This window comes from Catharus ustulatus, chromosome 1, assembly GCF_009819885.2.
Source record: "Catharus ustulatus isolate bCatUst1 chromosome 1, bCatUst1.pri.v2, whole genome shotgun sequence".
Lineage (NCBI taxonomy): Eukaryota > Metazoa > Chordata > Aves > Passeriformes > Turdidae > Catharus > Catharus ustulatus.
In genome coordinates, this window is record NC_046221.1 from 86,407,885 (window position 1) to 86,433,071 (window position 25,187).

A 25,187-nucleotide genomic window follows, 5' to 3' on the forward strand; every position below is an offset into this window, starting at 1 on the left:
AGGAACTGCCACTTGGAGATGCACTTCCATACTGGGGAAGGTTTTCTCCCAGTGTAGAGACAGAGGGGTGAGGTACTGCCTTCTTTGGGCACCCAGAGGTGTTGTACCAAAGCTTACAGTGACATCTGGCCACCTCAGTGGCTGGGCTGCATGGTACTGCACCTCTTACTGGGTATTCACAGAGTGCAGCTGCACTTGACACCTGGGAAAGTTGCTTGAACCGCTGAAAGCTGCATAATATTCTTGTCCTGGCTATATTCTGGGACGGCTCACAATAAACCTGGTGAGTTTTTTAAAAAGAAATTTAAATATCAACCTAAAAAATATATCCACTGTGCTTACCATCTTCTTTATTTCACAGTTAAAAGCAATGACAAAAATTTCCCTGAGACTAAAGAGGAGACAACAGATAATGGATAAAGGGAAATCTAGTGGGGGAGGCAAATCTTAGGTGATGGTGGCAATCAAAAATTGTCTCACCTTCTGTGATTCTTCAAAGAAATCAGTACCTGCATCTGATTTATACTTGCAGAAGATGTGAATACCTCAACTTCAGAGAGATTTCATATTAAGCCCTTTTTGGATTCAACAGAGCAAAAAATAGCGTTAAGAACCGCATCCATACAGACTGTATAGACCTGTAGGGTTTAATACCGCACTTAAAATCTATTTACTGGAATGGAAATAAAGTGCTTAGCATATCCAAAACAATTGTAGACCTGGATTTTCACTGCCAGCCAACACTGTGGTAAATTTTAAACTTTTAATTATTACTATAAACCTTTGCAATATGTCTACCTAAGGAAGGAGAGGGAGGAATGTCTAGTGTCAAAAACACAACTCCTTAATTTTGTCCATTACAAAATGAACAAACAAATACGATCCTTTCAAACACGCTTTTCAAGCTGTTTTGCAGTCATTCACCAGGAGCTGGAAAAACAGGAATCCACAAGAGCACTGCACCACTTAGAACATGCCATCAACAACAGGCTGGTAAACCTAGTAAGTCTTCCAGCTCCAAACAGCTTCCTGCTCCACCATCAGACATGCTGTGGCATAGCCCTTGCTGTGTTTCTGCTCCTTAGAGGTGATGTATTCCAGCTCCATGAGCAGCGGGCATGCATGAAGGCATTCAGTCTGTTATCTTCTAGGATAACAAGACTAGCAGCTCAAGAACCTTCTCAGCAGCTGCTTTTAGATCAGGTCCTGCTCTGGGCAGGAGAGACCTGCCTCGGCTTTTGAACCTCTGCTGCTCTGCTCTTCTCCTGCTCCTCTGCCTTCCTCCGCTCCTCTTTCAGCTCCTTGTATCTCCATTTGGGAATCTGCAGATAGGGGTCATCCTTTGCGCTGCTCCTCCTTCTGGCCTTCTCTGGCTGGAAGGTGGGTGGAGGAGCCTTGCTGACACGCACTTTGGGGATGACGAATCCCGGCCGGACGCTGCTCCGTCGAAGCAGGTGGAGCGGCAGGAGGCTGGCTTTCCTCGTGGCTACCGTGCTCACCTGGGACACGGCCATGCTGATGGGCTGCAGGCTGGCTCGACGCTCCTTCTTCTTGGGGATCACTGTGACTCTGGAGTTCTGAAAGAGCTTCTCGTAGCTGCTGACGTGATCTTTGTCCTGAGATCGGATCTCCTCTGCTCTCTGCTTCCTAAGGATTTCCTGTACTGCCAGTCTGCGTTTCCCCACACAGGGTGGGCTGCCTGGGCACACAGTCCGGCACGCCAGAGCGACGAAGGGACTTCCCAAGCTCGTTGTCACCTTCACCATGTGGTCAAGGACCCCGTCCTCTTCTGGGCCGTAGAAAGACCGGAACGAGACAGCTGCCCTTACGCACTCAGAAATCTTCTGCAAGCAGCTTTTTGGCTCTGCAGCCTTGGCAAGAAGTTCCTTCATTTTTGGCCATTCTGGTTTATATTGATCAGAAAACTGTTCTGGGCATGGCCTGTCCATCAGCTTCTGCATGACAAAGGCAGACTCTGATCTTCCCGTGAAACAAGCCCATTCCCATGAAGTCAGTCCACGGCTTGGGTCAGTTGCATGAACATTTGCCCCTCAAAAGAAAAAGAAAAGCAGTTAGTGTTAATTCATTAAATCACCCACTTTTCTGTTGCTGTGATCATCTGGCAGATCCCTGTCACATAAAATGTCACATAAAATCCACAATAATATTTGTGTCCAAATGAACATGGAATAAGGACAAATCTGGTTCCTGACTTTATGAGTCCTTATTTATTTAAAACAAGGTAAAAGGTATTTAGACTGCATATATGAAATTCTCTTGAAATTACAAATAATGAAATAATGAATTTCACCTGCACTTAATCTTGGCTGCCATTTTAATATCCATTCACTTGAGCTCACAAGAAAAGAGTTACAGATATGGAAAGTAACAATTCTCTACACAGAAATCCTTCCCCATATAGAATAGTGGACTTTGTACTGGTCACTTCCACTTGGAAGTGAGGTCTTAAATTAGTGATTACAAGTTCCATGAAAATATCTACTCACTGCTCACTAAGGGTAAAAACAGCAAATAAAATATAATTAATTTCTTTAAAAGCATTTAAAATGGAAAAAAAATTGAAAGTAAAGAAAAAGGAAATAGAGAAAACAACAAATGTGCAATTCCTGCTCTCTTATGTCTGAAACGACCCCATAGAATTGGGAAATGTTGAGAAGATGGTAACAAGGATGATCAAATATAAGGAAAGTTTCCATAAATACCAAAGAGTAGATAATGGGTGAGATGGACCTTCAGTCTGAGCCCAGAACAGATGTTCTCACCTACCTGAGATTACCAGCCCTAAGGAAATGAAGTAACTGTTAGCCAAAATACTCTGTTACTGCCAAGTGGACCAGCCAAAAGAGGCAGTTGGGATACAGGCTTAGACATTTAAAGTGTTATGTCCAGGAAGGAAATTATTTCTAGTGGCCTATCCTCCTCCCATTCCCAGTTTATGATCTTTATCTCTCCAATTCTGGCATCTGTCCCCATCACCATTCTTTTTTCTTTTTTTTTTCATATATTTCTGCATCCTTTTCCATCTTTGCATTTCTTTTGAACACTCCATCTTCCTCTAAGACCCCACAGTTTGCCTTTTGCCCTTGCTTTTCATTCTTTTGTTTTCAAGTGGAGTTACACTCCTCCAGGGAACTTTGATGCTTGAAGAGAGGATACAAGAGTAACAAGAGAACCAGGCATCCTAGTCTGCCCTATGGTATCTTTTACAACTTCTTTAGTATTGCATTCACATTCCATGGCAACCAGAAAATCACAGGGAAGTCCTCCCATGATATTAGGGTGAGACTGTGGGCATTTGTCAATGAGGGTGTATGTAGCCAGTCCTGCTCACAGAAGAGAGTGCTGTAAAGGACACAGGAAGCTCAATTCAAAGTACACCTGTGTAAGAATTGCTGCAGAACAGTGAGCAGCAGCAAGTGGTTTTGGAAGTTGAAGTTGGCAGGATGCTGTTGCAAATACCCAACAGATTACAGCTGGTGAATGCTAAAGGATAGAGAAGACCTGTCCAAAAACTGGCTTGATGGCACCAATTAAAAAGAATCTCAGAGACACGTCAAGGACTTGACAATTGGCACCATATCCTGTGCCTTGCATCCAAGTGATCCTGGGCACGCCACCTGGGCACACACATCTTGATGTTTTACAGTGCATGGGTGTGAAGGTGAATGAATGAAAGCAAGAGGAGAATGAGTGAATAGTCTCTGGTGTCAGGCAGACAGGTTCTTAAGCTGAAAATCCTTTGGTTTATATTCTGCCTTTGAACTTTGACTGATCTCAGAGGGAGCTTTGCACGCTCCAGTCTGCAGACTGCTCAGCAGATCTGTACCAGGTTCCCTGGACAGGCACGGGCACTTTGCCCAGCTGCCTTCAGCATACTGAACTCTGCAGCATTCAGTCATGGTTTACTCATAGCTCTGGCCCTGCAGATAATTTCTGGGTTTCTTGAAAGAGTTTGAAGCTGGGATACAAAGAACATTTGATTTATTGAAGGGCTTGTTTACCAGATGAAGGACTATTTTCAAACAGTCAACAGATCTTGACCTACACAGATCTTGTCACAAAAGTGACAGTCTATCCCATTGCTTTGCAAAGAGGAGATAGCCAGAGATCTGAGGGAAAGACCAGAGAATACCATGACAATTTTTTTCCAGGGGGATTACCTTGGAGACAGCATTTCAAAATAGAATAAGGAGGACTCTATATAAGGAGAAGCAACCACAAACCAGTTTGTGATGGGTTCAGTATAACTTTTCCCACAAAGATTGTTTTGTCATTACAGGAAAATAAGGACAACAAGATGGGACAGGGAACTTAATAAAGTTAACTCGTAAGTCTCTGAGAAAATCCCTAAAGGGAAGATACTGGAGACACAGATCAAGAATGGATATGGAAGGAGACACCCTAAGCAAAACAGTTGATCACAGTTTAAATGTAATTTCATGACTATAAGGCACACCCTTTTGACTAAAATTTTCCCCCGAACCCGGAAGTGCGCCTTGTAGGCAGCAGGAGCGCCAAGTCGCGAGGTGGGGCAGGAGCAGCCAGCCCCCAGCCAGCAGCAGCCACACGGGCTGAGCGGCACTGGCCAGCCCCCGGCCAGCAGGAGCTGCACAGGGAGAGAGGGAGTGGGTAGCACTGAGCCGCGAATGGTCCCAAGCCGTGGCGGCCCCGAGCCACCCTGAACTGCTGCAACCCCAAGGTGTGAGCCATGGCCGCCCCGAACTGCGGCAGCTGCGAGCTGCGGCCGCCCCAAGCCCTGCCTCGCCAGCCAGGGGCGGGCAGGAGTGCCGGGCCCCGCGCATGGGGAGGGCACTTGGGGCTGTGTTTAAAGGCTACACCAATCTGTGAAAAACGTTTGCAAATTGAGCACCTGCCAGTAAACTCCACGATCATGGGATTCTGTTACTAATTCATTACTTTGTTACGTGCGGCACAGATCTTCACGGCAAAAAAAAAGTGTGCCTTATAGTCCGGTGCGCCTTATATAATGTACAAAGTGTCGAAATTTTCCAACTCCTGGAGGTGCGCCTTATTGTCCGTTGCGCCTTATGGTCATGAAATTACTGTAAGTTAAATTTGCAGAAAGGACCACTCAGAGCATCAGGGCACTGCAGGGAGTCAAGCATGGGGCCTGGATTGGAAAGCAGAAAGGAGCCAAAGAGGAGTAAGAGTCAATCAAATCAAAGAGTTCACAGAGAGCTGTGGATTTGAAGAAAGGATTGCAAGATCTCACAGGCAGAATGGTTTGATGAAGTTCATGACTGCAGAAATTACAGATAAATCAGTAAGGGGAGGGGAAAGGACATGCCAACACCTGCCCTCTGCTTCACAAACCTGTTTTTGAACCTTCCTACCCAAAGTTCCTGTTTTTGAATCTCTCTTGTTTCAGGCTAGCGTCTTTCCCTGGTCCCTTAACACTTGCCTGAGTCTGAACTCCTTCCCAAAAGAGCTTACTGTAACTGTGGCAAATTATGTGGAAGTTGTTTCCTTGATGAACACGTAACAGGCAAGGAAATTAATACAGGAAAAACAGCAGCTAAAGGAATTGTCTTCAAATACAAAATTTATTTCTCAGCTTGTAAACAAGCAAGAGAACAGCTGCTTACCATTATCTTCAAGAAAAAGTCATTCCAATTCTGATACATTGCAGTTGTGAGAATTTGGAGCAGAGTAGTTCAAAAAGAGCAGTGTGAGAAAGTGCTCACTGAGGTCTTCCCACCTTTGCTTGGGGGCTGCACTCAGCTCTGGTCCTTGTCTAGCTATGCCCTGTGCCTGGCCATGTGCCCTGCTGGTCTGGACCCTAACCCACAGACTTAATTTCTTGTTTGACCTCAGACCTACCTTGTCTGTATGATCTTGCCCTTGTCATCATGGACTTGCCTGGTAATCACTGCAGTGCTGCCTGATCCAGGTCATTGTCACCAGTCCTGCCATGTTCCTTAAAGTAGCACCTTTGTTGATGTTGATGAGCTGGTGCTGTCACCCTTGGCTCACCTCCCTTTGGGGAGTAGCCCACTCTTTCTGACAGATGGGTCCCCTGCTGTTTTGGAAACTCTATCTCAGAAAACAATAATACAGAGTATTGAAATCCCAACCATTCAACAGAAATCAGTGCTGACTTTGTACCTTGTATCCCAAAATCTCTTCTAAGACATCATTTGCCATAGTTTTATTAATTTTCTGCATAAATCAGGAGACATTCCTGAAAAAACTTGTCATTCAGCAGAATACCTTATCTGGGATATACATGAGTAGTCATGTGGCTTTGTAAATGTGATAGCAGTCTTATTGAAATAATTGTCATTTCAGTGTAACTATAGCCTGCAAATTGTCTTTCAGGAATGCTGCACTTGCCACTTGCCTTGCTTTTCCTAGAAATTCTGTGAACATAATTTTCAGCACAATTTTTTGAATACACATGCTCCTTTAGGATATAAATATCCTATTTTATTAAGACCTCATGTCCTTTTGAGATGGAGAGCTGGCATCTTGAGTTTAAAGACAGGGGCTGAGGAGGCTCAGGCTGGTGTGTTACAAGCCCGTTTTGTGCATGGTGTTTAAAACCCAGCCTCCAGATCCAGGGCAACTCCAACAACGTTACCAAAGCAGCACTGAGTTTACACTGGAGATTTCAGCAGGGCTTGACACGTGAATAACAACCAGCATTTCTGGCTGGCTCTCCTGACAAGCGCTGGCAGCAGCGCGGTGCTGGCAGAGCATCAGCCTGTGACAAATTGCCGAGGGGACACCGGGCCCCTTCACCCGCTGTGCGCTCACAAACTGCAAATCCACATGTTCCAAAGCCTCCCTCTGAAACAGCAACACTATGGCCAAGTGTCTCAGGGTGCCCTAATCTTGTAGTGATTGACCTTGGCCCCCCTCCACCAACTCAAATTTCAGAAAGAGCAGTCACTTTGGCAATCCAGCTCCCACCATCTGTCACACATTGCTGTTACCTCTTTCCCCATCTGACATGATTCTGTGCTGAATCCATGCTAAAGCAGCTAGGAAGGTGAGCTGTTTTGCTTTGCTGACCTCCTGCATTGCCATAAGTAGCTGGTCATCAGCAGAGGTCTTACCCAACTGAACAGATACTGGGTTTAAAAACCTCCTGGCTGTAACTTTTTTCTAAACACACATAACTGCTCTGTAGCTGTGCCAAGTAGACCCACAGCTGATTATGAGTGTTTCCCCTCTATGTTGCCACGTATTTTTTACATTTTAATATCAAATTTTGCTGGTTTATTTGTGAAATTTATTTTTTCACCAAATCTTTTAACAATTTCTTTTACCTTCTTCAGCTCACTAGTACTTCATTTCCAGCACCCACTCAGTGTCCCTTAAGTGCCAAACTACTTCTAAATCTATCCTGAATGAGCATTTCCCTCCTTCCCTCCTTCCACTTCACCAGACTGTGCAGTGCTAAAAAATACTTAGATATTAAAATGGGTGCAGGCAATTTACCGCACTTCCTTTGTGGCCCCTATTTTGGGCTGAAAATGTGAGGAACTGCAAGTACTCACTGAGACAGTAATTTAGAAAATCAAAGTATATTAACTCATCAGATCTTCAGTTGGTGGATGATCTTTGGTATTATCACTGTCTCTGATGCAAAAACAGGCTGATAAAACTTTCTGCAGTCAAACTCAAGATGGAGGATAAAAAAAGCTATTTTCTGTCTGTCTAAAGGTTTGTTCTGCCCAGCATTCTGTTTTCTTATGAATCATGGAAACAAGAAAAGGCTATTCAGATGCCAGAGGCAGCAACCACAGCACTGAACTTTGATAATGATACTTTTAGTGTAAGAATCAGAATAACAAGTATGGAGTCATTTACATAGCTGAAAGGTTGTGAAACAGCTTCTAGTGACCCAAACAGAAAGAACAAGCTTCCCTCAGATCTCGAGTGATAATAACAGGTCATGACACATGAGGCTAATTTGACAACTCAGAAAATCATAGGATTGAAGTTTCATTTTAAGTGATGATTTATAACACTCACTGGAAAATTCTGAACTAGCATCTGCATGAAGTATGTGTGAGTCCAGAAAGTGCATCTGTTTCTAGCAGTGTTCGAGCTCTGACAGCAGTATCATATTTTTTGTTATAAAAAATCAAAAGAAATTATTCAATTCCTAAGCCTTTGCTCCAGAGTAAGAAGCTACAGAACCCGGCAGAAAATAACACACCAGTTACCACATCATGTTTTCTGTCATATCAATGTCTAGAAACTGGATATTGTGAAATGAAGGATAGTAATATCACTATACCTGATAAATCCTGCAACTTAAAATACTCTGATTATTAGCGGTTAGACTCTTGGAACAGCAAAATCACTGAAATTAACTCCTTATTCAAGATCTCTCCCAATGAAATGGACCTGTAGGACTCTTGATCTAGACAGTAACAATATTCACACATCATTTGTTATTATTTCCATAATATTTAATTTGTGTCATAACAAGAATATATACTAATATAAGCTAGTTATTCAATTATTACCTAACAGTTCATTACCAATTATTTCATATAAATAACCCATACAATATTGTGGCTGAGAGATGCTGTATGTTTGGACTTGTCTTGTAGAGGCTGTTGCCCTCTTCTGAGTCTCCTCTCCAGGACCACTTCACCTTGCAGTGCAATACAGCTGGAAATTCAACAGCAGACAAGAGCCAAGAGCAAGAAACATAATTCCTGTTCTCAAATGTGAAGACAGACAGGTGGGCAGAGAGAGGGACCTGCTCACTTCCTGTGCCACAGTCTCCTTGCAGCAGACGCAGACCTGATGGTGCCCTGTTCCCTATAAACCTGGAGACCAAACTTAGAGCTGTAGAGGCATTAACGAAAAAACAAGTCACCAAATTTCCCACCAGTGTTCCCTGGTGAGATGTGGCCCCTAGACACAACACCCTTGACAGGAGCTGGAGCTCCCAGAGCTTTCCAGTCCCCACCACAGCTCAAGACAGAAACAGAGGTCTGGCTGTGGTCCCACCCTGGCACTGTCTGTCACACACTGAGAGAGCAGCAGGCAACCTGCATGTCTTTCCCACCTGAGTCCATTAACTCCTGTTCCACAAATTTTGATGATCCTGCTCCCCCAACTCTCCTGGAGACAATCAATCTCAGCCTCAGAGCTCTAGGAGGGCTCCTGGGTGAGTTTGTACAAGCAAACTGAGTGCTCCTGCTGCATGTACCTTGACTATGGCTTATTTTAAAGCTGCACACATTTCCGGGAAGTCCGTACCACCATTCTCAGAGCAAACATCCTAATAGTAATTTCTTGGTAGTTGTTAGATGGTGACAAAGAAGAGAAAAGCACTTTGCATACCTGCCATCATCAAGGCTTTCACACATTCTGTTCGTCCCTGCATTGCAGATTTCATCAGGGCTGTGAATCCAAATGCATTCCTCTTCTCAATATCAAGCCCAGGAAAATAGTTCAACAAATAGTTTGTAATGGTTATGTGCCCTTTAAAGAAACAAAAAACCAGAGAAAATATGTCACACAATGCAGGCGCTATCTCAAGGATAAACCAAATATTTGCTCCTGCAGGTCTGATAACTGGAAAATGCAGATAAATAGTAAGATGTTTTGTCTTTGTGTCCTCTTCCACTCATTGCAGGTCATTAGCCTCAGGGTTAAGTGGCCCTGACTTGTGACCAGAATATTGGGATAGGAGGTGGAAAACCTGGGTTCCCACCTTCTCTCAAATTGCTCTCCTTTCTGAAGAGTTAGTTTAAGGTAAGGGAGTAATTGAAGACCAGAAATGAGTCTCTGAGGTTGCAAGGGGCCCCAGTTACTTGACCCAGTGAGCAGCACTGCAGAGGGAGTCCCTACAGCTTGTGGAAGGAAGGCAAATCACCAGGGGAAATTGATTGCAAAGATTCAGCTTTTTCCCTCTGCTGGTAAATTTGAGCCTCACAATCATGGTGCTTCATTAAAAACTGCTAACTGCACATAGTTGGTCCAGCCAATAATGCTATCAAACCATGCCAGGCCTGACACAAGAGAAAGGAATATTTTTTATAGGATTTCATATTTTTATTTTTCCATCTGACAGTGTAAAGCCACTTGTCTACTTTCCTGCAGTTGGAAAATGGGATTGATACTCAGTTTTGGTAGTAAAATAAATTATTTAAGTTCTGTTTCTAACAGCAACTGTTGTTGCCATTCATGTGTCTTGTATGCCAGGACAACTGGCATACGGTTAAGCACTGATACAAGGCTATACTGAAAAGCTGAACACATCTCTGGCTAAATGGTTGGAAGACCAATTAAGATACCAAATCTTTATAACTGGACTACCAGATGAATATCTAGTGCCATTATGACTCATTCAAAACAGTTTTCCCTTCACTTGTGAATCACTTTACGATGCTTTGATGCTCTATAAAATAATGCCGTCTGTCAGGCAGCTGCAACAATCACAATTTAATTAGTAGGAGCTGTAAAAATATTCTCTCATCTCACTCTGCAGACCAGCTGACTATTCCGTAATGCATGCCATTCAAATTCATCTAGAAATGTTACTGAAGCAGATTATAATTCATACACGACAATTTAAAAAGCCTGTAGCGTCACATCTGGTGTAGATTTCATCAGCAGCCACTTTGTACCAGCACAATCCTCCATTCACTTTGAAAAGCAAGTTAAGAATGTCTTTACCAATTAATTTGTGTTGCAGGTGCTACTCTTTCTCTCCCATAAATTTTTTGACTCTGTTACCTTTCTGCATAACTGGAGACTCCCATGAAACCTGAGCAGATGTAGAGATCAGATGAGCAAGTCCAGAGCCAGAGAAAACCAAATAAAAAGCTCCCTGTACCCTGTGCAGTCTGATGAGAATGAAATATAAAGATTCAGCAAACCACAACAAGCTGAACAAAGCAAAAGTGACCTGGGTTCAGGGCAGGATCAAGTGACCTGGTCCTGCTTACTCAATACAGAGGTTTCAGCTTTACTGATTCTACAGCATAAAATCAAATCCTAGCAAGGAATCAGTTGCTACTGGGAGAATCTTTGGGCCCAGATTGTTTTGGAGGACATGCTCTGATTCAGTAATGTAGAACACATGTCTTCGTGAAGGTTTTGGAACAGCTGAAATCCTGCTTTTTGACCACAGAAACCCAAGACAAACTGAAACAAGTAGAAATAATAAGATGGAAGATATTTCAGCAGTTATTACGTCACTAAAGATGTTATTCCCTTTGCCAAAAGTATAATTACAGTAAAAGAAGTTTTTCAAATCTGGGGTGATCCTAAGAATTAATCCTGAAAGACCTTGCTTAACCAAAACTCTTCAGGGGACTAGAAATAGCCTCAAATGAGACAGAAAAAAAAAATTACTAGCAGTAAAATAAGAAAGAAAATTAAGAAATTTGTGATTCCCAGAAGTCTTGTATCTCAGGGATTCCTGAAAACCACTTCAGTTTTAATCTGGAGGATCTTGTGTCCTCTGAGGTTTGCTTCAGATTTCTAGTTCAAACAGATACCAAATTCAAAGCAAAGCTCAGAGCTGCCAAGTCTTAGTTCAAACCCTGTCATACACTTTTGATTTGATGCCATGAGGTTTGCTTTGGTTCTCCTGTGTCTGTGTGAACAAGCAGCCTGTAACTAAATTGCAAACTGGATGAGCCTCCTGTGATGTAAAATCTGCTATGAAAGCTGGATGCAGCTCTAAAATAAATGAGCCTAGGTTCAGCCCATTTGGTGATACTGAATTCAAAGCAGGCTCTTGCTCTTTGTAAGCCAGATCTACTCGCTACCAGAACTGGCATGCTAAGGGTTCACTTATCCCTGCGAGCCACATTTAGAGATCAGCACAGATGTCTGTAATAGCTTAATTCACTTAATTGCTGCCACAAAGGAAAGGCCTATAATGATGACAGTATTACCTAATAATCTGTGTAATGCAGGCAGAAGGACAGGCTGCATAGTAAGGAAGACCCCCCTGTCAAATAACATTTCACTCCTGAATCGTACCTGCAAAAGGCTTCTGTTTGGCCTGCGGGTAGTGAACATTTTCTCACAGATGGATGGAACCAAGGACACCCAGAAGGCTTTATCCTCTGGGTGGTTTAGGTGTTTGTGTTCTCATGTCTTTCTTAATAAACAGAAACTGGGATAACTTCCAATTTTGTGTTCCCAGCTCTACAACCTTGCCCCAAACTGACAGCTGTAACATAAAGCATCTACACTTTGTAAGCAAATACAACTCCCTCTGAACACCAGTGCATGCCAATTACTATACACTGCTGTAACTATGTCCCCATCAGTGGCAGAATTGAGGAAAAAGAGAAAAGTAATTTTGCTTCTTCTTGCTTTTTTTTAAAAAATTACTCTCCTTCTTCTTTTCTTTCCACTTGTTATTTCAAGGCCTTGTTTGTACCGATGTCCCGTTCTTTTCTGCAATGTCCTTGTAATGATGTTTAATGATTTTGCTTCTGCTTCAATAGCATCACCACCCATTTCTGGGCACCACCTGCTGCAGACTGCAATGCATTTACAGTTCTGGAAGACAAGCTCTCTTTGAAAAGAGATATTAGAAATAGGAAATATTGAGAAAGCAGGCAAACAGACCAATTTTCAAATGTGAAATTTACACACAAAGCAGAGCACTTTGTGGTTATTTTTCTATATAAATAAGCTTGTTAACAAAGTACTGCTTTTCACTGATTCCTCCGGCCTGTTTTTCTCTGGTCAGTCCATTCAGAAAACTTCAACCTTAGATACTTTTGCTGGAGGATGAGAATCTCAAAATCAAAAGCAAAATGAATTATCTCATCTTCTGATACTCTAGTTGCTCTTTAATGCAATCCTATTTAATCCAACCTGATGCTCATATTTGAGCATCATACCTGGTGGTTGTGAAACAGTATAGGCAAGTGTGGATTTTAAACTCCTCAGCACAAGTGAAGAGACCGCTCCCTCATCCCTTTTTTGGTATCTATAACTCATAATACAGAGGCAATACACTGAAACACAATGAACAGTTCCTCAGGACCACACCTTTATTCTCATCCAGCTCCATACCTGCTCAGTGGATCACAAAAAAAAGGCAGCACTTTCTGAAACTTTCAAATACCACCTTACAAATACCTGAAATAAGGTGGATTTGCTATTAGACTTTCCATAGGAAAACCCATTTTTTTGGTACAAATAACAGTGATCTCAGAATAATTTATTTTTCAAAAACGTGATTGCTTTCATAGCTTTAAGTTACCATCCCCCGCCAAAAAATAAATTCTCCACTAAAGGCAAGCTTGCATAAGCTTTACTTTCAGGTCATTATAATACACTGCTCAGTGTCACTATTTAACATCCAGCAATAATTAAGCAGCATCTATTGCCCTGTAACTCCTCTGGCTGCAATGTTAGCCTCACAATAATCTCTATTATACTGCAGCAGTATCTTGTGATAATTAATTAAATAACTGGTGTAAACAATGTAGCTCAAGATTAGGACAGGCAGGGGAAAACATCCAAGTTGTTGGGGGGTTGTATAAGCTGCTGGTGACTACAGTAACTTCCAGTTTCTTTTGGGATCAATAGCAAGTACTGGCAGAGAGTGTCAAGTCAATGTCAGCTAGATTAATTCTGAGCTCATTATCATGAGTTATAAAGGTCAAGAAGGAGGCAGTGTTAAACATTTTATCATGAGTTATAAAGGTCAAGAAGGCGGCAGTGTTAAACTCTTTTTATTCCAAATTTATTTTAGAGCAGATAAATAAGATTAGTGTTTTGGAAACTTTTCTACCTTCTTTAGAAAGCTACTGTACTCATGAGTTCGTTATGAATGAGGTCAAAGTTCTTTCTTCCAGTATTCAAGACCCATCTTGCAGGAACCTTTGCAGAGTTCACTTTTTGGTACAACACAAAGGAAGGTTAGGTACTACCTGGAAATGTCCAGCGACACTGTTACTAAATTGACATAGAAACCTAACTGCTCCAATCTTTAGATGTGGCTTGAAATGTCCATTGATATTCTCTGATGGAAATTTGTTCCCCTCAGGCAGCCAGTGTCCAGGAGTGAGGACTATGTCCCATGAACTCCCACAAACATCCCAGGCTCTTCACTAGCCAGCAGACATGAGAAAGACCAGCTATCCATTTCCTTGTAAAGTGACTACCTTTGCAAAGCATGCCTGCAGGATGCAAGGGAAACCAGACATGCAGAGCCAGGCAGACCCTGGAGCAGCTTTTAGACTACAAAGTGATAGCATCCTTCCTTGGAGAAATTTTTCCTGATTTACATGGTTTAGCACTTTGCTAACACTTGTTAGAGGAAACTAAAGCTTCCCTTAAAGATTAAAGCACAGCCCTTCAGTTTAAACAGAAATAATCAAGTGATTGTTTTCTAACTGAACACTGGAAGTGAGGAACCCTCCTGGGCTCTTCTCTTACATCTAAGTGATCACTTGTTCACTGAATATTGCCATGATGGGTGGGATAAAAGAAAACCTTGTGCTGAACTCCAGCCTGCATCAGTATTAACATGGTCGATGTTCATATCAGCTGTTACGAAAGGATCATTGGCAAATACTAAATCCTGCTGAGGTTTTTTGTTTTTCAGCTATGGAGTGAATGAAGAATGTCTTAGCAAATAAGGTGTTTCTTAATGATGGTACATTGTTCTTCAGTCATCAGTTTCTGCAGACCCTCTGAGGTAGGTGCAGCAAGCATGGGAGTAAAGTACTAATGCAGCACATTACACCTCCACAGTGCTCAACTGTTGCTTGCCAGAGCAAACATTGGAAAATCAGATTGAAGGAACAAAGCACTGTAATACTGCACACTTGGGACAAGATTTTCTTTATTTTTAAGTCAAAATAATTAATGCATCTACTAAAAATATATAGCTTTTGCTGCCTTAATGTGCTGGATAAATACTACTATAGATTAATTAGTTCAAAGAAAATCAAGACAAACCTACTTGGGAGCGGACTTGGCCAGAATTATTTTACTCAGAATACCTTCTATCAGGGCTTTGGAAAAAAAAAAAAATCCTAAAATGAAGTAGCTTAAACACACATTCCTCCCAAGACCCTGCAAGTAAGAGATTATACAGAGAGCCTTACCTGCCTGTGCAGCTGTAATTAGAGCCGTGTTCCCTTCGTTGTCCTGCCAGTTCACATCAAGGTGAGGGCATTGTGCTAAAGCTATTACAATATCCACATAACCCTGGTAACAGGCAACGATAAGACCATTCTGTAAGAAAATAGAAAGACAGTTAGGTTTGTCAGACTGAGAAGAGTTCACTGAAGAAGCTCACTAGACAGCTGTTTCATTTTTATTTTATTTTTATCCAGACCGAAGAACTGAAAAGGTACCAGCACAACTTGTGATCAGCTCCAGGCACAATGTTCAGATCCAAAACAATTATTTTTATCTCTGCCCTTTGGCAAGTAATGTTTGATATTCCTCAGAAACACCTAAGAGAGTAGGTATTGCATTATGCTACATGCAAAGTAACTGCTTATAAATGGCTTATGCTTATATGGCTATATACTCTATACCCAAATGAGAATAAATCTGTTTTTATTATATAATAAAATGAACCCAGCAGGTAAGATGAACTGAACCTGCTCTGAATATTAATTGTCTGAAAAACAACTACTTGTTCCATGAAGGGGAAGTAGTAGGCAGGAGTTGTGTTCATACTGCCTGTTGCTATCTTTAAATAATTCAAATTTTTCATTAGAACTATGCCTCCTTTTTTTATAATCGTAAATAAAATTAAATTGCTTAGAGGTCCTGTTTAATGTGTTTTATGACAGCTGGAGGCAGTAAAATTTCCAGGAGGAAACCAAGCTGGGAGGCAAACCTTGTAACTATGCTTGGTGCCCAGATAGTGTTTCGCTCCACAGCAGCAAACTGACAGCTTCCCTAAAATGCTGCAAAATACACTTGTCATTAATTAAATGGACCCACAGTGCTTAATCCTGGCTGCTCTCTTGACCACTAGGATTAAAGCCATTATCTCCAGTCTTCAGGATTACTTGGGCAGCCCTCATTCATCTGCCTGGGGCTGGTGGGTGCAGAGGAGGACAGCCTCAGATAAATCAGCGCTCCCTGTGCTCCTCAGTGTGCCTGAGCTCAGCCTGAGCATCTGACTGCAGAAAAGAGGAGGGCACAGACACAAATCCCAAACTGCCTGGTAACCCTGCCTGCCTGAAATGCACTCACACGAAAGACTTGCAAGGAGAACCCAGTTATGAAAACAGAATGGCCCACCCTGACTCCTCCATCATTTTTCTCTTGCCCTACAAATTCTCTTTATTTCTTTTCCACATTACTAAGACAGAGATGTTCACCAGGTGACAACGACAGCTTCTGATTTATTGTCATTTATTCAGTGTCCTGTTTCACTGTCATTCTGGGCAGTTTTGTTGGCTAAGGTGGCAAACACCTTCATTGAGATACAGAAGTGATATCTATTCCTTAGGCTGTTCACAGCCTATGTAGGTTATTTCTCAATTACATCTTTCAATAAAATAATTACCCTGCTTTCTTTTGTTCTCTTTTCACTCTTGCCCTCAGCATGAAGCAGCACCTACCACTGCTTTATAAAGAGCATCTTCATTTCCTTGTGAAGAACCTGTAATACTTCAAAGCCTTCTATTGAAATTGTACAGAGGATTCTGCCAAAAGTCATGTATTTTAGGTTAAGGGTTTTTTTTACTGAAGTATGTACTTTCCTGGTGAGATTGCTCAGATTAATCCAAGTTTTACTGTAATATAATACTTTTTAGCTTTTATAAGCACTTGAGCATTATTTCAATTCTTTAATTATTTAGTTTTTCACCCAATGATCAGGATATAGGTCATCAGAACTCCAAAAGCTGTGAAGTTTTAAAACCCCACACAATCATTCAGAAAAATGTCCATTACTTATTATAGCAGAAAATTAAATTTACAATTGTTGGGAGACCAAAACCTTTTGACAATAAGAAGAGAGATTCTATTGTTTGCTGGAAAAAAAGCCATTTTTGAAGATAGTTTTGAAAAGGTTGTATGAATAACTAAAAGTAGCTATCATCTCTAAAGGAAAAAAATCCAAAGAAACCTGCTTCACCCAAAATCTGGAGGATATTTTCACAGTATATTTTCACAAAACATTTTTGTGTTCTAAAAATAGTTACCAGATGCTTAAAATAAGTTTGGTTTTTTGTTCTCTTTGTAAAAGAGTAAATTAAAAATATTGTAAAAATATAGTAAAATTTTGATTAAAAAATAGTAACAAACATTAGTTTGGGTTTGGAGGCTTTTTTGGAGTTTTTTCACAAGTGGTTTTTGCATTACAGTATTGAGGGATTTTGTCGTATTTTTAGTGGGTACCTCCATCAGATAGGAACTAATGCATCTAACACTGGCATTCGGATTTCAAAAGATAGGAGACAGAAATTATCTTCAAATCAATCAAACTTACTCACGGTTCTGAGTTTTAAAACCAGAAGGATTACTTAGATGTCAACATTTTCTGAAGTTTATTTTCCAAAGATGTTATCAAAGACTGCTTGCTTAAGGATAAAGAAAGGCAACAGAGAGCAGGAGCTTTCTGAGGGATTACATGATGCAGTAGCACGGAAAATCATCCTTGAAGAATAGTTTTACAAATCTGAAGTGAGCCAGATAAGAGTGTGAGAACCCAATATTTGGTGGAGTGTACACCCAACAGTCCCTGGTTAAGAAGCAAAAAAAGCAATGGCATGGGGACATAAAAACAAGTCCCTTCTGTAAAGCTGATGTGGTTTTTTTACCCAATGCAGGTCTATAGGGAGGTGGGTGAGACAGACTGCTTACTGAAGAACTTTGCATAACCATTCCAAACGTGTCAGATACCGAAATGGGGTGCAGGAGGCTGCAGCTTTATGATGAAAGTTGCAATAAACTTCTGGGTTTTAAGGTTATTTCCCAAATCCTCATGAAATTATACAATGATAATCTGTGTTATCGGGTTGCTTTTTTTGTTTGTTTTGGTTTTTTTTTCCTTTGCATCTGTTTCTGACCCTGTCTATATCCAGCTTGCTGAAAGCTAACACAAACAGATCAGCCAACCTGTGCAATCAGCCAATATCAAAGTGAGTTATTAGTCTGGAATCTTTAAATCAATAAATACTATTGTATATTGAAAACTCCTTCAACAGTCTCAATTAATAAGTGATACAAAATCGCCTCCAGCAAATTGCCTTTTGAAGCAATAAGTAAAGCAGTAGCCTGTATCACAGCGGTCTGCAGGAAAATACAGCTGTGCACTTAATGTCTTTTCAAAATCTAAAAATAAATGAGCTTTAGTTAGAAAATACTGAACCTGAACAATCTGGTTACCCTGAGAAGAGTGATGACATTAATATTCTACCCAAGGCATCCATTATTCTGCTCCTCATATGAAAGGCCACAGTTCAATTATGAAATGGTCAGTGTACATTTTTAAAAAAGTATTTTTAAATTGAATATTACCATTATTTTTGTCAGTAAGATCAATTCTCAGAAGTATTCACTACTTTTGAAGGCTTTAGCAAAAGGAAGATTGGTAAAAGCCTAAAAGGACTTTTCTCCTTCAACAGCATTCTTTCCCCTATCTTCCCTTCTGTATGTCCTCAAACACCACTTATTTTAAATAATAATAAAACTCAAATGATTCCCATTAAATATAGTAATAAACATCATTATCAGACAGTGTAACTGTACATATGTCACAGCATGCAAGCACAGTATCCCTTTTCCAAGGAAACTCTCTTATCTGACTTTGTCTCTCTCCATCAGTGGCCAGGGTTGCTGCCCATCATTCTCCCAGACCAATGAAATGGATCTGAAAACAGATCCTCTGTGCATGAGATGTAAAATATGAAAGAAGGTTTGCAACAGATACTATTTCATTTTTCAAATACCCTGCACAGGCTCTGTGTGACAAACAAGAAAGTGTGAGTCATTCATCACACCAACTACATTAACATTTACTGTCATTTTTTCACACAAGGGGAGGTTGAAAGTCAGGTCAGTAATGGGTTTTTTTCCAAGCAGAAGCCACAATGTTGGAGGCTCTATCTTTCCTCTGTGGAATATTTGGCATTTCACAGAGCTTTCGCACAGTTTTTCCATGGTATATGATATATCTGTTTTTTTGTGTAAGCAGTACAGTTTTGAAAGGTTCCCCATTGTTTTGAAGTGACAGCAAAATCAAAAATATTTAGAATATATGGCAAAACAGTCTCAGATAAACTACTTGCTTTCCATGTATTCTAAATAAAGTATAACTACTTTTCTTATTTTCTTCTCACAGTACACAAATTAACATAACAGGCATGGGACCAACTGAAATTAATCAGATGTTACAACACCTTCCTCAAGCAGTGAATCTTCTGATTCTGTTTAAAATGATAATTCTTCATGTGCCTTTGATTTCATGCAAGTCTGGAACAGTGCTGCCACTCTGAAAATAAACTCTGCTTTGCTCAGCTGTGTTGGCTAATGACAAAATAACATGTCTGATTAAGTGAGGTCATGGATTTCTCAGGGGACAATTTTATAAATCAGATATTATGACAAAATTACTGATGTAAGGCTATTTGTATGCTAGATCATTACAGATAATAGAGATCACAAGAAATACTCAAGGATCAATATTGAACTCAAGCTGAATAACAAGCAAATCACATACAGCATGCAATTAATTAAGCTTTTTAAAAGTTCTCTTCAGGCAACGTATTTTCCGCCAAGATGCTGAGAATAAAAACAGCTTATTATAATTTTTTGCCAATTACCCCAGACAAAAATGAGTCTGGCAAAAGGCTAAATTGGTATTACCCATTGCTCTCCACAAGCATTGTGATAAACAACTGTCCAGTTTGCTTTGCATGCATCTGTAATGTACTAATGACAATTCTGCAAGGCTGGTTCACCAGCAGTGATTAAAAACACATGTAATTGAATTAAATGAGATAACAATTCTTCATAATCCATAATCACATGCAAGGACAACAACAAAAATTAAGTCTAAGTTTAAAACATGCTATAAAAAATATCAAAAGTAGTAGAAATGAAAGGATGGAGTAACCCAAAGCCCAGTCCTGTATCCAAATTCAAGCCCAAATGGTAGTGCTCCTGCCAGTGCCTCAATACTGAAGGCACAAAATTGCCACCATTGCTTTGTAGTGTTATGAGCATTTACAGATCCATTTTTCAGTATGGACTGCACTCCATTACACAAAAAACAGTCCAGTCTATGGACACACTGATGATGACCCATCATTTTTCCACTCCAATTTTTGGGATGTGTTCAGCTTCACTTATTTCATAAACACCTCTTCAATCAGTCAGGTCACCTGTCTTTAAGTAAAGGTGTATGTATCATCCCTGCAGAAATCCTTATTTAATCTATTCTAATCCAAATCCCCATGATCACCTCTAAAAATAGTCCCAGGAAAGTTCATTTTACTACGCCTGTAAAGCTTGCATTACACAACAAAGAGAACCATGCTTCTTGTGTAATAAAGCAGACAACAGGAAAAGGTAATAAAAATAGTGGGACTTTCCTTATTTACTAACATGTACGTCATCTGAATTGGTTTCAGCATCACTGGTGATATAAGCAGGTGGCAGAAATCTTGGAAGTAACTGCTAAGAGCCATATGATACTTACAAGGCAAATAAAACATGGTGTGTAGTCAGAGATATTCTATTCAGTGGGATACACAAGAAATATGTGGCAATCTGAGAGATTTTTATGAAATATTAACCCTTGTCTATTTTTTTTTAATTAATATCAAGATACATAATAGAAGCAAATAATTCAGTAGGAAATCTAAACCCCATGAGCTAATGGGGACTTAAGGGTTGTGCACAGTTCCATGGGAGGCTGGAACAGCCCAGCTCCTGCACTGCCCCACATATCCCAACACCAGTCATCTAGCTGCCTTTTGGCACAGTTTTCTTGACCAAAGTCTGGGGGAGAGGACAGAGAGAGGATCTTCAGCCTGTGGGAAGCCTGATGGGAGAACTGGAGCATTACACCAAAAATAGTGATCCTATTTTCTTCCTCACTCCTTCAGGGAGTCTCCTTCTATGAGGCAGAGTCCAGGTAAGAACACCCAGTTGCTCAGGAGCCCTGCACCTCATTCTGCACCCCAGGGATGCTCCAGCAGCTGTGGAGGACGACTTCTCTCTCACACTTCTTTACCTGCTCCATCTGCCACCGCCTCTCACCCCAAATCACACTGTGTCCAAAGGCCTGGGGGGCTGATGAAGCACAGAAGACATTTTTGGACTGTGCAATCTGACCAGCAGCTGGTGGTGGCCAGCACCTCCTCTCCCCATCACCGCAGAAAAGGGCTGCTTTGTTCCTGGTTGTACTGCATCCTCTTGATAATTATTTCCATGGCAGAAGTAGGCCAGAAGCAGGGAGCACTCAGGATTACATCTAACAGTGGGATCAACCCTGCAGAAAAAATATGAGCCAAGGGATGCTGCACTGAGTGTCAGGAGGCCTGGGCTGCATTGCCAGCTGTTTTCCTCTGACTTATGCTAACACTTGATGACAATTCTTGAAACAGCAGCAACTGTTGAAAAATCTTTTACTGCTCTTTCCTCTGAACCTTAGCTGAACATGTGAACAAGAGCCAGCAGCAGCCACAACTAACTTGGGGGCATATTTTAATGTTGAGATGCTTGAGTTCAGAAATTTATTGTGATTCCATTGGCACATATTTAAAAAATAACCTGCTCAAGATGTTAGCAGATATACACATTCAAGCTCAATATAATTTTTAAAAAAATACTATATTATTTTTCAGTGACAGCTGGTAAAGGATTAGGAATCGACTCATCAATCTGAAGTTTCAGCAGGAAGAATTTCCTTTGCTAGTCACAGCCGACTGATGTGCAATAAAGCATCACACAGAATCAAGAAGTTTATATGGAAAGAGAGGAAACTGGGATCATTTTCCCACAGAGTGATATTTTATGTACACAATCAGTCCAAAATAAATCTTCGCAATGTATGCAAGATCTATGGTCACAGCAAAACTAAACAAGGCATAATTTTAAAGAAGGACTAAATAAGGAAACTTCAGGAAAATACTCTTTGTACAAATAACATATCCTTCAAATGAACTAACAGGTCATCTAGTGGAGCTTACCATCATTATGCATAAGATAAAAGGAAGTTTTATCAGGCAAAACAGCCCAGAATTCCATTTTGAGAACGGGTTCTGTGTTCTGTTTATGAGGTGCCTGGATGCAAAGAACAGAAAGTAGTGTGGGAAAAGAGTAGGGGAAGCAACAGAAATTTTATCAGATTAAATTTCATATTTGCATTTTATTTAGACTGTCATGTTGGGTACAACTAATAAACAGTGATGATTCCTGATAAATAATGCAGCCTTTACTAATCCTAGCTTACATGTTTGTACTGTACATAGTAATCAGTGTCAGTACCATCAAATGCTAGTGCTAAGATTTCACCCTGTTGGTGGTATTAACAAATGATCCATAGCAGCCAAATTTATACAGTCCTCTTTGTAATGCCTGTTTTGGCATCAGTGCTAAACGCAGGACATTCTGCTTTAAAAAAAGGAAGAGGTCTGGCCTCAGAAAAGAATGTAAATTATGTACTGTGAGGGTGGTGGGGCACTAGAACAGGCTGCCCAGGGAATCTGTGGATGCCCCATCCCTGGCCATGTTCAAGGCCAAGCTGGATGGGCCCTGAGTAACCTGGTCTGGTGGAAGGTGTCCCTGCCCATCACAAAGGCGTTGGAACCAGATGATCTTCAAGGCTTCTTCAAATCCAAACCATTCTGTGATTCTGTGTACTGAATTTAATAAGGGGATCCTGATATAAACCCTGATGGCATTTCTAGCACAAATCCTATGTCTTTACTTCAAGGTGCTTTGAGCATTAGCAACCCAAACCATTAACAGCAGAGGGCTGAGGAGGCAATGTGCAGACTCCTGACAGCACCATTTGCTACAGCAAATGGTGACTGGATTTTAATTTCATTTCTTCTTTGATCACTGGCTCGATGTGCAATGTTCACAAAGGCTTCCAATGGCTGGAAGCCATTCCATGAACAAGGATAACATGTTTCTGGGTGCTTAAATGAACAGTATGATATGGTGCTTTGCTTGGAACAGCTGTTTCCAGCTATCGATAGACTCAAAGCAGAAAAGTGCTGACTGCTTCCTCTTGAGGATACCTGAGGTTGGGATCACCTGCTACTTTGGCTATTTGCTGCAAAAAGCTGCAGTGGTTTTGGGCATCACTGAAAGAAAGAGTGTTTGTAATAAAGCTCAAACTACACATTTTGTGGATATAATTATATGTAAAACATTTTGGAGAGTCTCTCAATTACCAGATTACTTCAAAATCCGATGTTGAAATTGTAGTTCTTCCCATGAATTCTATCACTGAAGCATTTTGTTTATTCTATTTTCAGAAAGACAAATGTCCTAAAAGGTGAACAAAATGATAGCCAAAACTGGGTCATCTAACCTGGTATGACCTGTATGCAGTACACTCTCTCAGCACATAAGACCTCTGGGAACATCCAAAAGCAAGTTTAGATGTGAACTCCGAGTCCTGTGCCTGACGGATTCTATTGCTAACTTCTCTCCTTGTCTTTAAAAATATGTCTACCTTCATACACACTAAGGATGAAAAGGAGAGTTTGTATCATTTAAAAAGCATTTTGCAGGGCATTCAGAAGCCATGTGAAATGCATTTTGTGCCCTGACATAACTCTGTCAAAAAGAGCTCCCTTTGGCTTTAAAGCATATGACTCAACTCCTGTGTTTAATAGATGCATTTTCCTTTTTGTTATGTTCTGTCAGATGCAGGCAGGCTGTAGTTGCAAGAAGCTTAATAGAGTGCTTAAATGCATAGATTTTTTTTCAGACACCTCTCCAAAAGTAGTGACTCACAAAATCTTCGTAAAGATAAATTTCAATTTGACACTGAGCAAAAGATGAATGTACAATCTTTTACTCTGTCAGAATCTCTTGCTGTATCTAATATGTCTCCCCTGTAAGGAACAATTTAAAGCCCCCAGAACATTTTCACTGCGAAAATCTCTGAAATGACCAGTGATGAGCTTGCAAGCACCCTCTTGTGGCAGCAAGGTACTGTAGTTTTGTTTAGGAAGGACCTTCCCAAGAGGTTTCTGAAGTTTTCCTCCATCTTCTGTAAATTCATTTTGTTACTGCTCTACTGAGCCTTTTGGTTGTGAAATCACACCAGACCCAAACCTTGTAACGAAAGAGCCGAGACATGTCTGTCCATCAGTGCCTAATCTGCCACTGGGGATGAAAACAAACCCCAAGCCCCAAACAACTAAAAAACTCAAAAAACAACCAACCAAACAAAAACTCCAAAGAGGGGAGCTGACCACACACTACACACAGTGCTGCACAATGAGGTGAGATGACCTTTAAACTCCTTTCCAACCCAGCTCAACCCGTTGTATGACTATGGTTCAACAATACCACACACAATAGTGCCAGCCTATTTTCTCACCCTTTGATCTGAAGAAGCTGTAAGAGCACTAGAAGCCCAGTCTCTAACTCTCTGTTAGAGTCCCATTTGACAATGAGATTTGTGATGGCATCAGTGGATACATAACTCCCTCGTATCTTCTCCCAACCAATCCTGTGCTCCACCTTTTGAACCTCATTGCTTCCTTTTCTCTAGCACTCCTAATAACAACCTTCCCTTTTGATCTTGGATCTTCTAACAATAAGCTTATTGATCCTGAAATGGACCTGAATGGACCAGGAAAATGTGGTAAACTTTCTCCCTCGGTGAAAAAAAGACAGGGAAAAGGATCAGCTGCCCTTGCACAGCAGGGCACGTGTCTCAGATGAGAGTGTTATTGTTTCCCCTATAGGATTCACCTTGCATACTTCTGTCTGGATGTGCTATCACATAGCCACAGTCAAATTTCCTCTTTTCAAACAAGAGGATAAGATGGTAACAGCAACCTTGTTGTTCATGGAAATACAAAGTAAATATCAATGTTTAGAAAGAAATGTACATTGAAACATTACTAGTAAATACAGAAAGGATTCTCCACCTGGACCAGGAATTACTATTTTACTTCTATCAAGCAAAGATCCTGCTGATGAGATCTCATTATCTTGCCTCTTCAGTTTATCATCAGCTATTGCAAGTG

General features: G+C 40.9%; 1 protein-coding gene across 1 annotated transcript in view; it reads right to left on the minus strand.

The window, feature by feature from the left end:
- Positions 1 to 853: 853 nt before the first annotated feature.
- The window catches only part of ANKRD33B (ankyrin repeat domain 33B), a 42,327-nt gene continuing 17,993 nt past the window's right edge, over positions 854 to 25,187 (minus strand). The window contains exons 2-4 of the mRNA XM_033075124.1: positions 15,102 to 15,231; positions 9,352 to 9,492; positions 854 to 2,050 (exon numbers count right to left, since the gene is read on the minus strand). Of these exons, the coding sequence (XP_032931015.1) occupies positions 1,200 to 2,050; positions 9,352 to 9,492; positions 15,102 to 15,231 (1,122 nt within the window). The 3' untranslated portion in view covers positions 854 to 1,199. The remainder of the gene's footprint in view (positions 2,051 to 9,351; positions 9,493 to 15,101; positions 15,232 to 25,187) is intronic.